The following is a 14,779-nucleotide window of genomic DNA, read 5'->3' as shown; positions in this document are numbered from 1 at the left end:
GTTAATGTGGCTGAACCAGAAAGTTTCACCGTGGAAATCGATGACCTATTGAAGTGCGTGTGTGTGTGTGCGGACTGTTTTTATTCCCTCCTCGCTGGCAAGAGCGTTTGGCCCTAGACCAGCGGCGTCTCACTGCCTTCACCCCTCTGATAAAAGATGACAGTATTCAATTACATGAAGTGTGGAAAAGAACTTGTCACCATTTGAGTGGTGATGTTGCGAAATTATTAGTGGCGATATCCCCAGCCTCCCCGGTATTCCTGGTGTCACATCCTTAGTCTCAGTGCTGAGTGCAAGTCTTTTTAACTGTCCATTTTCCTGGACTATTTATAGCTCCAGATCCTTCCCCACAGACCTGACCTGGTATACTCACACAGTATTCCTGGAAACGGATAGAAAGCAAGAGTTTACAGTCATTTCAATGTACTTTTAGATGTATGTTTTTCTGAAGATATTCTAGTCTATTTGAGTCAGAATTGTTTTCTCAAAGTGGTTTAGACAGAACCTACAGCAAGACATGTAAATAGCTTTTGAGTGTCCTGTGCTGCAGACCTTGAAATGAGCAGGGGCTAAAATAATATCGGTGCCCTTTGGATAAAAGAAAATACATTAGCAAAGTTCATTTCAAAGTTTATCATTAATCATCCTCTGTTTTACTGCAGCAGGAAGAAGAGAGAGAACGCGGTCTCTGGCGAATCCATCTCTCTCTCTTTATTTAGGCATTACACGTTGATGAAAAGTGCTGATAATGGCAATTGCTGGTAATGATGATTTTCCACGGGGGTGAGGTCAGTTATGACAGCGAGACTGCAGCTCTGTCTTCACTGGGTCCCAGGTGAGTCTTTAGCAACGAGCATTTATTAAAGCAGCAAATTTGGAGGGAAACAACGTTTACGTGACAGAGTTCAGACTGAAAAGTGAGCACTTCAATTAAGTTAATAATGTTTTCCAGTTTTCTTAAGTTTAAAAACCCGACTGAGGTTTCATATCCAGTTTGGATTCAGTGTTGAATCATGGATTGAACCATGAAACTGTTTTTCATGATGTGGGTTGGTTTGGACTTTCTGATACAGAATATTTTAAGATTATTATGAGTGAGGGGGCGTAGGAGCACATTGTGGATACCCCATAATAACGGCAAATGACGGTGTCCATTCGAGAGGAGGCCATTTGCCCCATCGTGCTCGTTTGGTGTCCATTAATAACTAAGTGATCCAAGGATCCTATCCAGTCTGTTTTTGAATGTTCCCAAATTGTCTCTTCAAACCACATCGCCAATTTCCATTTGTGTCCCGGGTCCGTGTGTCCCTGCATTGATACAGTCTTTCCATTAAAAATAAATCGATACAATTAAACAATCTGCAAATAAACTGCCACTGAAGCGTAGTCTGTTTGTGGTGTATAATCAACTGTTTACATTGTTTTATTATGAATTTAACATTTTAAAATGCCCATGAGAGAGGCCTCTGTCGCCACTATATCTGTCCATAAATATTCACTGCCGCAGTTTAACGGTCAAATGAAATGAGTCGTACCTTGTGTTGCCCTTCAGGCAGAGCAGGCTCCTGTGGTGGCCAGTACTCTCTGAGGACTGGTTTTATTGGTGTTCCCCCATTCTCCACACAACACATATACACTCTGCTACAATAAACCTGGCAGCACCTTTGTTGACTATAAAAAGTAACCGATTCAGTTATGATACTTTGAGGGCTGGCGCTGGATGCTGGGAAAGCACAAGTTTTCACAAATACTCGTCAGCGTGGTCTTGGAGGTTGAAGACCCTTACGTTACCTACAGTCACTATTATTATTAATATTATTATTATTATTAATTCATGGCACAGAAATGTTAATTGTAAAATTTGAAGATTTATGTTAGTAGTTATAGTATAATTAGAGTTGTATTCATTCCTAACTAGATCACAGTCCATCCCTTGCATCGATATCTGGAAGCTTGTGTCTGGTAATATTCGCTGCTCTGTAAATCATCTTTAATGAACTGAGGTCAATACTTATTACCATGTCTTTGTCCTCCCACTGTGTTGTATTGTTTATCTTTGTACTTCCTGGGCACTTGCTCCTGTGTAACTAAGAAAGTTAATTTATTTGCATTTATTAGAGTTTTGTAGCCAAATATACTGATATGGTCTTGGGTTTGTTACCTGAATGTATTCATCTAAATGCCTTTTCATAGCACCAGCAATACCTGTGTGGGATTGAGGTGGTGGCTGGCAGTACATGCCAAGAGTTGCAGGGATTCATGATCCGTTCTCCCAGGAGTCGGGAGTCTGCCTCACGGCCGAGCAGATTCCCTCTCTCCACCTCCCGTCTGACCATCTCCCATAAAATGGTGTCCCTGTAAATCAGAGTGTCATTATGAAAGCAGAGGAAAAGAAGCGCCATATTTTCAGATCATTATGTTAATAGTTGGTGGTTCATGAACCACACCAGCCATTAATCTTCAGTAAGTCTGGTCCATAAACTCACTTAATGAAATATTAAAGAACTTGCAGGAAAATGTGCGTGACGTTTCATGAACATCCTTTATGGTCCTTCCCGATGATGTCTGAAATTGAACAGCCGCTAATTGACCATTGAAACAGGCTGCGGCTCGGCTTCCCGCGCAGACCGACCTGGACCCCGGCGCATCGGCCATTGTGTATCCCCTGCAATAATAACAATAATAATTCACATTTATTACACGTATCTGTACTGCTTATAATGATTACAGGAATGGAACACATGCCACTCCCGAAAAATAATATTAACCTACCTTTTGAAATTAACCTTAGTATTATCATTATTATTATTATTATTATTATTATTATTTTTTTTTTTTTTTTTTTTTTTTTTTTTTTTCTTGGCAGACGCATTATCCAGGGCGACTTACAACATAGTATAATATGTTAGGTTTATCCCACTAATGAAACATTGAAAGGGTTAATAAATCCAGAAGTTTATTTGATGCCTCAATGTGATTTTGATTTTGGAAACTGCACGGGAGTGTGTGGGCTCATGGAGGGAAATCTAATCTGCCTCTTAATAAGGGATTCTTTATTCTGGAGGAGAAAATCACTCAATATTCAGCTGTGATCGTTATATAAATACTGTTGTTAATATCGTTACACAACTGTTGTACAACTGTGACAGCACAGATACCATCATAACCAAGTAATGGACCAGACTTGCCTGATCATTGAAGACATATCAGATATTGAAATAAAACGTGAGCTGGACAGATCCGCAGTGATGTAACGAGATGTGGACGTTTTCTCTTTTGGTTAGTTTGTGTGTAGAAGGTAATGAGAGACACCTACACTTGTTCATTTGTGTTTCAGTACTCAGTGACCTTGTTGACAGATGAATAAAATGTATAGTAATGCACAGATGGCATAAGGAAAAATAATAAAAAAGATAACATTTTCAGAACAAGAAGTGTATAGAAAATGTTTCTTAGGTTTTTTGTGTTTTGTTAGTTTCTTGGCTTCCACCCCAAAACAGTTTTGAAGCAGAGAGTTTCATTTTTACATAAAAAATAAACTGAATTAAATGACAAATTCAAGGAGTTTATTGACTCCCGGTTATGACTCTCAACATGCTGCAGGTGGTGGGAGCCAGGTTGCAGTCTTTGAATGCTTATACCTTTCTTATACAGACCTGTGTCATTAAGGTGGCTTTAATAACCGCTTAATAAAATGGTTAATAAAATTCGCTCCACGTCTGAAGACAGGCCAAATGAAATGCATTGTCTTGGATCAACTTCTCATTTTGGCTCAAGACCTTGCTTAAAAATCCCATCGGTTTTCTGCAAACGCAGCAAAGGGGAAACATTCATCTGATACATTTTCCAGGATCACTCCCAGTCAGACCACGAAATCTGCAAATTGGATATCGGAGAAAGTGCCTGCTCAGTCCAAACCTCTCGGTTGTGTGCGTCTCCTTGTTTCTCCAGCAGCTGGTTGGCTGAGTCACGCAGGCGGGTCACACGGTTCTCCTCCCTGCCGTGGAGAAATGAGTGTCCAAGGAATGGGATTCATTTCTAATCTCCCATCTGGGTAAAGGCCACCAGCCGTGTTGGTTTAAGCTTTAGAATCTGAGTCTGAGCACATCCCAGCGCCCTGTTGCTCACCAAACAAACACAGTGCCGCCTGCGACTCCTTTCATTTCATAATGAAAGATTACGGGGTGTGTAGTTCACAGTTTTAAGTCTACAAATTGGGTGGGATAGCTTTTGAAAGCATCAGGGCTTGGGACAAGGGATGCTAAAGGTGTTTTAACAGGGCAGGTGTAATAAAACATTACATTTACATTTAAATTTAATTTTGGGGGGGGGGGGGGAGAAAATCCTAATATGACAAATCTGAAACATTAAAATTAATTTAAGGAAGTCTAATCCACACCGAAGGAAGAATGGCTAACGTCTGCGTGTCGACTCAGCATTGTGGGCAATGTTTAATGAATATGGCCCTAGCTCTGTTATCACATCCATTTCCTGGTCTGTGTGTTAATTTTATGCTTTCATACTAAACAGAAAGATTGATTGCAGTGGGTTTTCTAGAACAGACTTCTCTCTGGGTTTCATTGCTTGGCTATAGCTCATTACTTTCTCTCATCTTTTACTCCATAGCAGCCTAAGCCGTCAGCTCTCGCCCGTTCTGTAGACCGCGGTCACCGACGGAGCGCAAGTCGTTCCCAGCCACGTTTTCACGGCTTCAGGCCCGATCGCACTGAATGTTAAAGCAGTATTACAACATCCCGCGATGATCTGCAGCATTAAAGCCCTCAGATTAAAGCCCTGGAGTCTATTGTTAGAGTGCTTTCCTCTTTAGCTAGACATCATGTGTATAAAAGCCTATTATGTAAAGTGAAGGTATTTATTTATCACAGCAGAGTTGTAGCTTAATATACGACCGGCTAGTCTGGCTGCTCTGTGGCTTGTTTACAAATGATCACAGCTCGATGTATGAATGGAAAAAGTCAGGAACCTTCATCCCGAGCATAGGAAATAAAGATCTAAATTAAATCATGTTAAAAAAATGAAAGCAAAAAACTGCTTAATGCAGCTCAGATTTAACATCACATGCAACTCTCTCTCTCTCTCTCTCACTCTCTCACTTCATAGCCAGCTGGCACCACAGGATGGATAAAACTAAATAAAAAACTAGGTTTAGTAGCACGATTCCTTCAAAATTAAATTAAATTGAAATACTTATTTCTATTCCTGAGCTTATCTTCTTTATTACAACGGATCTCCTCCATATAATATTCCTGCTTTTGATTTTCTCTCGGTCTGTTGAGATCTCAGATATGTCAGGGAAATACTGGATACTTATACGTTTGGCTCTCCGGATGATTCACATTCACTCCTTGACCTCACACTTTATTGAAATCCTGATTATTCTGCAGATGGAATAAATAAATAAACTGCACTCAAAGACGAGATCCAGATAAGGGCGGCGGTATGGAGGAGCGGTCAAGACTCTGGACTCCTGAGTGGAGGGGCCGTGGGTTCGATCCCGGGGGGCTTGAGCTGTTCCTAAGCACTGTACCCAGAATGCACCAGCACAAACCTAGCTGTAAAAATGGGTATTTGTATGTAAATATAATGTAACAATTGTTGAATAAGGGTGACTGCCAAGGAATAACATAACAATAAGATTTATATTTGAATAAAATAGATTTTTGTTTTGTAAATAGAACTGAATACATGTTTTTATACTGTCATCTCTACTTAAGAAACATAAGAAAGGAGCCCATTTGCTCCATCGTGCTCGTTTGGTGTCCATTAATAACTAAGTGATCAAGGATCCTATCCAGTCTGTTTTTGAATGTTCCCAAATGGTCTCTTCAGCCACATCGCTGGGGAGTTTGTTCAGATTGTGACGCCTCTCTGTGTGAAAAAGTGTCTCCTGTTTTCTGTCTTGAATGCCTTGAAGCCCAATTTCCATTTGTGTCCCCGGGTGCGTGTGTCCCTGCTGATCTGGAAAAGCTCCTCTGGTTTGATGTGGTCGATGCCTTTCATGATTTTGAAGACTTGGATCAAGTCCCCACGTAGTCTCCTCTGTTCCAGGGTGAAAAGGTTCAGTTCCTCAGTCTCTCAATAGGACATTCCCTTCAGACCTGGAATAAGTGTGGTTGCTTGCCTTGATTAATTTGAGTGAAATACGATTGATTGTATGAAACAATAAAAGGTAATAGATTTCTTCCTTTCTATTGACACATGAAAAAAAGTAGGTGAATAATATCTGCAATATTCCCTTTGCTTATTTGAAATATAGTGCTACTCAGTGCCGAAGGAGTCTGCCACTGCGTCTCAGAATACTCCAAATACTGAAAGTGTTATCCGTCTGTGAATGTGTAAAAAAGTCTGCATCTGAAGGGAGGGATTGAATGAAACCTACTTATTCCACAGACAGAGACCGAAGTCGTGCCTCGTACAGGATGGGCTGAAGGCAGGAGCCCGAGATGAGCTCTAACAGCGAGAGGTTCGGGGTTTCAGCTGCCCAGCAGGCAGGCTTCACAGTCAAAGCACCGACCGCAGCCTCCTGGGAATCCATTCATACTCACAAATAGGTTTACCTTCAGATGTGAGTCTTGGAGAGATCGGGCCCTGAGGGCTTTAGGTATCGGTTCCCTGATGGGAGAGTCTATCATGGCCTGCAGCAGAGCCTTTGCAATGCCAAATTAACGCGGGGGCGGGGGGGCTCGGGAGCTCGGCCGACAGCGAGCAAAATGCAGCCTAATTGAGGCATCGAATCACCGCACACAGCTCTGCTCGTGCTATAATATCGGTGGTTTTCATCGCTGCACAAGTGGTTTGTTCCTGTTCTAAAATTAGCACAAGTGTGATTGGATGTTAAACTGGAATTGTTTGTTTTATATTATAATTTAATCATGGTACATTTTTTTCTTTTTAACTGGTCCCTTGTTAGTGAGTTTAGGAAGTATATCAACAAAGGTAAATATCAAAATTCTGCCACTGATTTTCCCATGCTTCATTTTATTCCATTTCCGTACACATGGAATAATTATTGTGATTCTCACTATGGAAGCTGTAACAGGCCTTTACTGTTATTGTGACACTTTTATTTTTATCATGACATCTACAGAAGAAAAGCCATGGGGCAGAACACAATTCAAATTAAATACGTATATAGTGGCATACCGTGGGGGGTTGCCACGATGCTGGGGCCTCAGGAACCAGACACATGAACAGGGAGAAAAGTACAGCAAGTGCAGGTTTATATATAGTGCCAGGCAAACAAAACTAAACCCAAAACAAATCACCAACTCCTCATTGAGCCGACCTACACAGTTTCAAACATGCAGGTCATCCAAACCGCAAATCCTGAAGAACAGTCACAGACCGTCAGCCAAGTGTTTGCTACCAGGTTCGTTGTCGCAGTCTGGGTCTGTTCTCTCCGTCACCCCCCACTCCCTCTCTCCACAACAAAGGGTGCTGACTGCTTTTATGCAGGAAGCCGGCCAATCAGGTGCTTTCTTAGCATGATTAATTCCCCCAGGGTTTCGTAGATAAATAAACAAACGGCAATAATAACAATAGTTGCTATTGTTGTTGTTGCTTTTTGTAATAAAGTGGAAAAATATACATTGTGATCTTTAACTTTTTTCTGGAGAGATGCAACAGAAATAATACAGCAGCATCTCTGTACGTTTCCCCAGCACTCTCATATTCCCTCTGTGCCGCCAACCGGTCCTGGGGGATGTTGTTTTGAAGTCATGAGCTTTATTTTCATCCCATCATCATCTGGAAACTACATCCACAGCTGACATATTGATGGAGTCTGCCCATTGATGTATACAGTCTATAACAGGCTGAGTTAAAGTATCATATTCATGTTTTAAAACCGTAAACATTTCAGGAATATTTAAAATATTTAGCACACTAATAAAAATAACAAAACCGCTCAAAAGACCAGGAAGTAAGCATGGCTTTGATTTCCATGATGGAAATGTCCTTACCGGCTTTGAACTGGGACACAAACTAGGGTACTTGTAGAAAAGAAGATGAATATAAATGTACACTCCATATACAGAACCCAGAGCCTCATCGTGTTTGTAATACGGACTGAATAATCATCATTCTGCTGCGAGGGGGTCTGCTGTCCTCGGTGTTTAAGTCGTCGTTGTGATGCAGAAAAAGCTGTACATGATGCTGATTGTGTGTGTTGCCTTTCTGCATGAGGGTTGTATTTATATGAGAAATAACCTGTGATCTATAAGGCAGGACCTTCATGAAATATGCAGCTCGGTTTCTACGGTATTTAATAAATATTTTCCAATACAAGAGTATATATATAGCTGAATAAGGAAAGAAAATGGCACAACAATGGTGTGTGTCCAAACTAATATTGTCTCGTCCCCAGGAGGAGTTTTGACAAGACTAGGAATCATTCATTATTGACGTCTGCTTTTCAGACGAAGCACAAGACGTTCCGAGTCATTACAGAAGCTCACTGATCACTTAACTGTATGAGTTTCACACTGCCAATCAACAACCAAATATACATGGTTATTTTAGCACAGTAACATTTTTTTTCCTATGGAGATATATATATACCGTATATATCATATATAATATGTATATATAGTGACACCATATATATCATATACAGTGAGGGGAAAAAAGTATTTGATCCCCTGCTGATTTTGTACGTTTGCCCACTGACAAAGAAATGATCAGTCTATAATTTTAATGGTAGGTGTATTTTAACAGTGAGAGACAGAATAACAACAAAAAAATCCAGAAAAATGCATTTCCAAAAAGTTATACATTGATTTGCATGTTAATGAGGGAAATAAGTATTTGACCCCTTGGACTTAGCACTTGGTGGCAAAACCCTTTTGGCAATCACAGAGGTCAGATGTTTCTTGTAGTTGGCCACCAGGTTTGCACACATCTCAGGAGGGATTTTGTCCCACTCCTCTTTGCAGATCCTCTCTAAGTCATTAAGGTTTTGAGGCTGACGTTTGGCAACTCAAACCTTCATCTCCCTCCACAGATTTACTATGGGATTAAGGTCTGGAGACTGGCTAGGCCACTCCAGGACCTTAATGTGCTTCTTCTTGAGCCACTCCTTTGTTGCCTTGGCTGTGTGTTTTGGGTCATTGTCATGCTGGAATACCCATCCACGACCCATTGTCAATGCCTTGGCTGAGGGAAGGAGGTTCTCACCCAAGATTTGACGGTACGTGGCCCTGTCCATCGTCCCTTTGATACGGTGCAGTTGTCCTGTCCCCTTAGCAGAAAAACACCCCCAAAGCATAATGTTTCCACCTCCATGTTTGACGGTGGGGATGGTGTTCTTGGTGTCATTCCTCCTCCTCCAAACACGGCGAGTTGAGTTGCCAAAGAGCTCGATTATGGTCTCATCTGACCACAACACTTTCACCCAGTTCTCCTCTGAATCATTCAGATGTTCATTGGCAAACCTCAGACGGGCCTGTACATGTGCTTTCTTGAGCAGGGGGACCTTGTGGGCGCTGCAGGATTTCAGTCCTTCACGGCATAGTGTGTTACCAATTGTTTTCTTGCTGACTATGGTCCCAGCTGCCTTGAGATCATTAACAAGATCCTCCCGTGTAGTTCTGGGCTGATTCCTCACCGTTCTCATGATCATTGAAACTCCACGAGGTGAGATCTTGCATGGAGCCCCAGACCGAGGGAAATTACAGTTATTTTGTGTTTCTTCCATTTGCAAATAATCGCACCAACTGTTGTCATCTTCTCACCAAGCTGCTTGGCGATGGTCTTGTAGCCCATTCCAGCCTTGTGTAGGTCTAAAATCTTGTCCCTGACATCCTTGGACAGCTCTTTGGTCTTGGCCATGGTGGAGAGTTTGGAATCTGATTGATTGATTGCTTCTGTGGACAGGTGTCTTTCATACAGGTAACGAGCTGAGATTAGGAGCACTCCCTTTAAGAGAGTGCTCCTAATCTCAGCTCGTTACCTGTATAAAAGACACCTGGGAGCCAGAAATCTTGCTGATTGATAGGGGATCAAATACTTATTTCCCTCATTAACATGCAAATCAATGTATAACTTTTTTGAAATGCGTTTTTCTGGATTTTTTTGTTGTTATTCTGTCTCTCACTGTTAAAATACACCTACCATTAAAATTATAGACTGATCATTTCTTTGTCCGTGGGCAAACGTACAAAATCAGCAGGGGATCAAATACTTTTTTCCCTCACTGTATAATATGTATATATAGTGACACTGTGTGGGGTCAAAGTTGGTGTTCGAACACGCAGGCAGCAATAATTTTTATTTTTAAGGTGCAGTGTTTGAAACAACAGGAGACAAATAAACACTTAATTCTGTAGCGATTTGTGCTCCTGGTGTCCAGGGAGGTGTAGACAAGCCAACCAATAAAAAGTTCAACAATTTAACTTATTTGAATTTATATACTATTACTAGGACTTAGAGACAGATCTGCAAATGCCCATATAAGCAATATAATAAAACCCTATTTGACCCAGAATTAAAGCAGCGATATGCACACAAATTGTGAAGAAATTATATTGGTGTCAGGAGCACAGCAACGCACACAAGACCAGTCAGATAGCAGTGGCTCGATTCGGCATTTTCAAAACAGCTCTTCCAGTACTTCCAAGACCCACCAAGCATGTTAGCTGGCAACTAAATAATTCCAGAATCACAACCATCAGTGAGTCCCAATGGGGGAGCTGTTTCAGAGCGTCTCCTGTCTGAACGCCTTTAGGTGATTGTTGCATTTGTGTCCTGCTGCGATTATGTATCATCGATCTTAAACATGTCCCCTGGTCTGATATTCTCAAAACATCAATCAAGGATCCATTCAGCAAGATCTGTTGTTTTATTTATTCATTAGTTACTGTTATTAGTCAGATTCATCCACCCACGTTACACACAGCTTGGCTACATTTTCCTGTGGATGTAACACAATCTGGAGTCGGCCTATTACTGTGACCTCATTAGTTAGAAATCAACCTGGCATGTGAAAGTGTGGCGTCATCAAACGCTGTAAATTGTCAAGTGGAGTACCATGCACCATAAAGACAATCATTCTGAGTTACATTCACACTTTTTGTTTTGTACTAAAGGTTCACTAAGGACCTGGTTTTACAACTTCAGTAAATTACATTCTGCAGTTTGAATGTAAACTGAGCAAAATTAGTCTGTTACAGTAACTCTCATAAACACTTTAGGAAACCCTTAACCAGTTTTGGAAAATCAACTATTGAGTGTTAAATGCACACAGAAGCTGCAGAAATATGCATAAACATGTGCAAGATATACATTCACATTTATTTTCATGTGTGTGTTCATACAAAGAAATGTGTTAAATCTCTCTAATTAGAAAAACAGATGTATGTCTTTATGTGCGGTTTACACAAAGATTATAGCTTTCTTAAAAATTAAACATAATTATTTTGTGTTCACTTGAAATATATTTTCATAGTTTCATGCCCATGTATTGGCTTGTGTGCTTCGCTGCAATTACAATTCGGAATCTGTTTCACGGCTCGTCTGCAGTTTCTCACTTTTATGAAAGTAGAGGAGTTTTTTAATGAGGCTCAAATATCTGTGGTTTCGAGAGAAGGGAAGAACACTTTGCCCAGGGATGCTCAGCGACAGAATCATCTTCGGATTGCCGGAGACAAAGATGTAACCTTAGAACACAGTAAGCAGCGAAGGTGCTTTTTGTTTTATGAATTGTACGGCTCATATCCTCTGACAGATAATAAATCAGGACTTCAGGGCTCCAGGATAAATCCCGCAACTTTTCCTCATACTAGTGTGCATTGGACAAACGTTCCTCATACTGAAAAGTGAAACCTGCATTATATTAAAACAAAAGGCAAATTGAGTTTTTCAGAATTTCTCGGGAACTACAGTTGTTTTTCTTGTGAATTGAATTGTTTTTAAACCTATTTGTCTGAACATTTCGACACTCTGGCACCGCAGAGCTCACGTTTCGTACCTGTAAATTAAAGCAATATACATGATTCCCAGGACTCCCTTTTCCTTTCACTCTTATCACACTCTCTTAATCTCGGCTGCACTGGCCACCACAGGCGAACCCAGGGATGAGGAATGAAAGTTTGGTGGGATGTTTTTGAAGAGGGATATCAGCCCCGGGCCGGGGCACGAGGTGTGGGGAGGGACAATCACTGCCGAAAGCTGGCTCTGAAGTGATAGCTGGGCAGAGCTCCCCTGTGATGGATGAGTAGGGCAGCCTGTGAAGACACCTCCAATTAATTTAGGGCTCAGATTAATGGATATTCCTGTCATTGCTCTCTCTTCAGGTGAATGCAGCTGCCACGAGGGATACTCCCCCGACCCCATCCATAAGCACCTCTGTGTTCGCAGCGACTGGGGACGGAATGAAGGGTAAGGACTCGAGGCCTGGTGACCTTTCTGTCACGTAAAGAAACACACATTCATCCCAGCCCTGAATAGCAAGCGATGCTCCTCCCTGGGACAGTGACCAGGCATTTGGAGTTTTATAACTTCTCCAGATTAATGTATCTTTAACACAAAAATGAACTGTTGAAATATTAATTATACTTCTCCTCATCCATCCATTTTGAGGAGCTGTGTATCAGCAGGAGGAGAAGAAAAGGAATAATTACCCACATGTAAAAGACTGATGTCAGACCCTTAGCTAGACCCGGCGATGTTTCTCAGAGAGACATCCGTCACATGATGCGGGCCGGTTGTAAATTCACACAATACCTCTCCATGACAGAACAGAGTGATCCATCCCAGCGTTGGTCGCTGAGGAATCATCAGGGTGATTACATCTCCAGATTGAATCTCCTCAGGCCGGCGTCGGCTGTATGTCATATTCACGATCTCGTTCCCATCTCCTCTTGATGTAGACAGGTCAATTAACGTGAATTAGATTAGATTTCCTCCTCCCCTCTCCTGAGTCCTTTGTCGTTAACCTTTGTCTCCTTGTGTTTGCTGCAGTCCGTGGCCATACACAACCCTGGAGCGGGGCTATGACCTGGTGACTGGGGAGCAAGCCCCAGAAAAGATATTCAGGTGTGAAAGAACTATATCTATATATCTTTCTCTTTCCCTCTTCCCCTCCCTCTCCTTTAAACATATGATTTGTATTTTTTATTCTTCATCTGATACATCCCCCCATCTGCAAAGACACTGCGCTGCTTTACTCCACAGAGCACATCATAAAAAGCCCATGAATAAATAGCCAGAAGGGATTTTCAAGGGCTCTTAGTGGAAGCTTTTATGACAAGTCCCAGCTCTGTTCTTGACAGTGACATCCTTCCTGACATTTCATCTCGACTGAAATCACAAACGCAACACATATACAGCTTTGTAACTCATCGACTTCTTAAGGGTCCTGTCTACACACGCTATGGCTGAGCTGCTGAACACGTCCGCGTGCGCCGAGCAACACACGCAGGATACAATTAACAGGGAGGTGCTGGCGGGGGGAGCTGACACAATGTGTACACAACCTGATAAATGAACACACATATGTGATCATCCTTGCTCTCCTGTCACTGCTGTACGTGCTCTGACGTTTCTTTAGAGGGGCTACTGACTTCACTGTGAACGGCAGACATCTGGCGCTCAGTTATTTCAGTCTTTAATAGCAAATAGATCAGTTATTTGCTCTTATTCTCTGGAAATGTGAGCTGTAGATATAAAATATACAAATTAACCGAATCTGACAAGAGTTTACATCTGAGCCAGAAACTGTCCTTCTGGTCTCCTGACGTATTGCTTTGGTGCTCTGTCAAAGATGAATGTATTTCAAATAGAAACAAAATATCCATTTGCCCCTGAGTGTCTGGGGGGCAGTATATCAGAATTGTCTTCAGTTCTCCTGTGATCACAAGGATAACACCTCCAGCGCAGCGTTTGGCTTCCCTTCATCATTCATCTGCCACAGCAAACGCCAGCCCGACTTCAAAGCTCCTGGCTGCCTTTGAGCCTCGTGGGTCTCCGTAGATAGAGACAGAACCAGGCTTTTGTAATGCGCTGAAGGTCGGGCCACCCCCGGCCTGAATGTCCTCGTGTCACATGACCAGGGACCTGAGCCGAACACCTTCCTGTCAGTGGGAGGCTGAGCTGGGGATTCCTGTGTGGAAACTGCAGTCCGACACCAAGTCAAACACAAGAGCCTTTTTATGTGTATTGAGTTGATTTTGTTCATCTGATGAACGAAACATACCATCAACATGGAATGGGAAACAAAAATAATGAATTATTGTGATAACCCCCCCACACACACAGAAGCACAGTGATGTAAAACTCTGCAGATGTGCAGCTGTGTCGGAATGTTTGTATAAATAGACTGACAGAAAGACCGTGTGAGTTTTCAAGCACCACCACCAACACCGTGTGAGTGATGCTTTGTGTGACTGACCTCTGACCTCTGACCTCTGATTCATCTTGGTGACCTCATTACTTTTTTATTTGTTCGTTGTTTTGAAATATTCATGGAGAACAGGCTTGCTGACAGTGTGGATCATCTCAATCACGGTGCTGTCCTTTCCAGTTATTCTATTATTTTATCTTTTATCTTTATCTATTATCTTGAAGTTTGTTACAATGTTCTTGTATAGTGTCCATTTATGTTACAAATGTACCACAAAATGTGATTTAAACACTCTGGGGGTTAAATGAGCATACAATGAATACTCCTTTCAGGAGAATCAATCCCATTAGTAATTTATTCATTTTAATCCAATTATTTGAATTATTTGTCTGTACATTATTTTCAGGAGTTGTGTATTTA

The 14,779-nt window shown here is 41.6% G+C and overlaps 1 protein-coding gene across 1 annotated transcript in view; it reads left to right on the top strand.

Moving 5' to 3' along the window:
• astn2 (astrotactin 2) overlaps window positions 1–14,779 on the top strand; it is a 492,640-nt gene that overhangs the window by 240,748 nt on the left and 237,113 nt on the right. Inside the window, exons 8-9 of the mRNA XM_066712608.1 lie at window positions 12,312–12,396; window positions 12,979–13,053. Coding sequence (XP_066568705.1) covers window positions 12,312–12,396; window positions 12,979–13,053 — 160 coding nt within the window. The remainder of the gene's footprint in view (window positions 1–12,311; window positions 12,397–12,978; window positions 13,054–14,779) is intronic.

This window comes from Amia ocellicauda, chromosome 9 (genome assembly GCF_036373705.1).
Source record: "Amia ocellicauda isolate fAmiCal2 chromosome 9, fAmiCal2.hap1, whole genome shotgun sequence".
NCBI lineage: Eukaryota > Metazoa > Chordata > Actinopteri > Amiiformes > Amiidae > Amia > Amia ocellicauda.
Note: the sequence above shows the minus strand (reverse complement) of the source record. Positions and strands in the feature narration are given on the sequence as shown.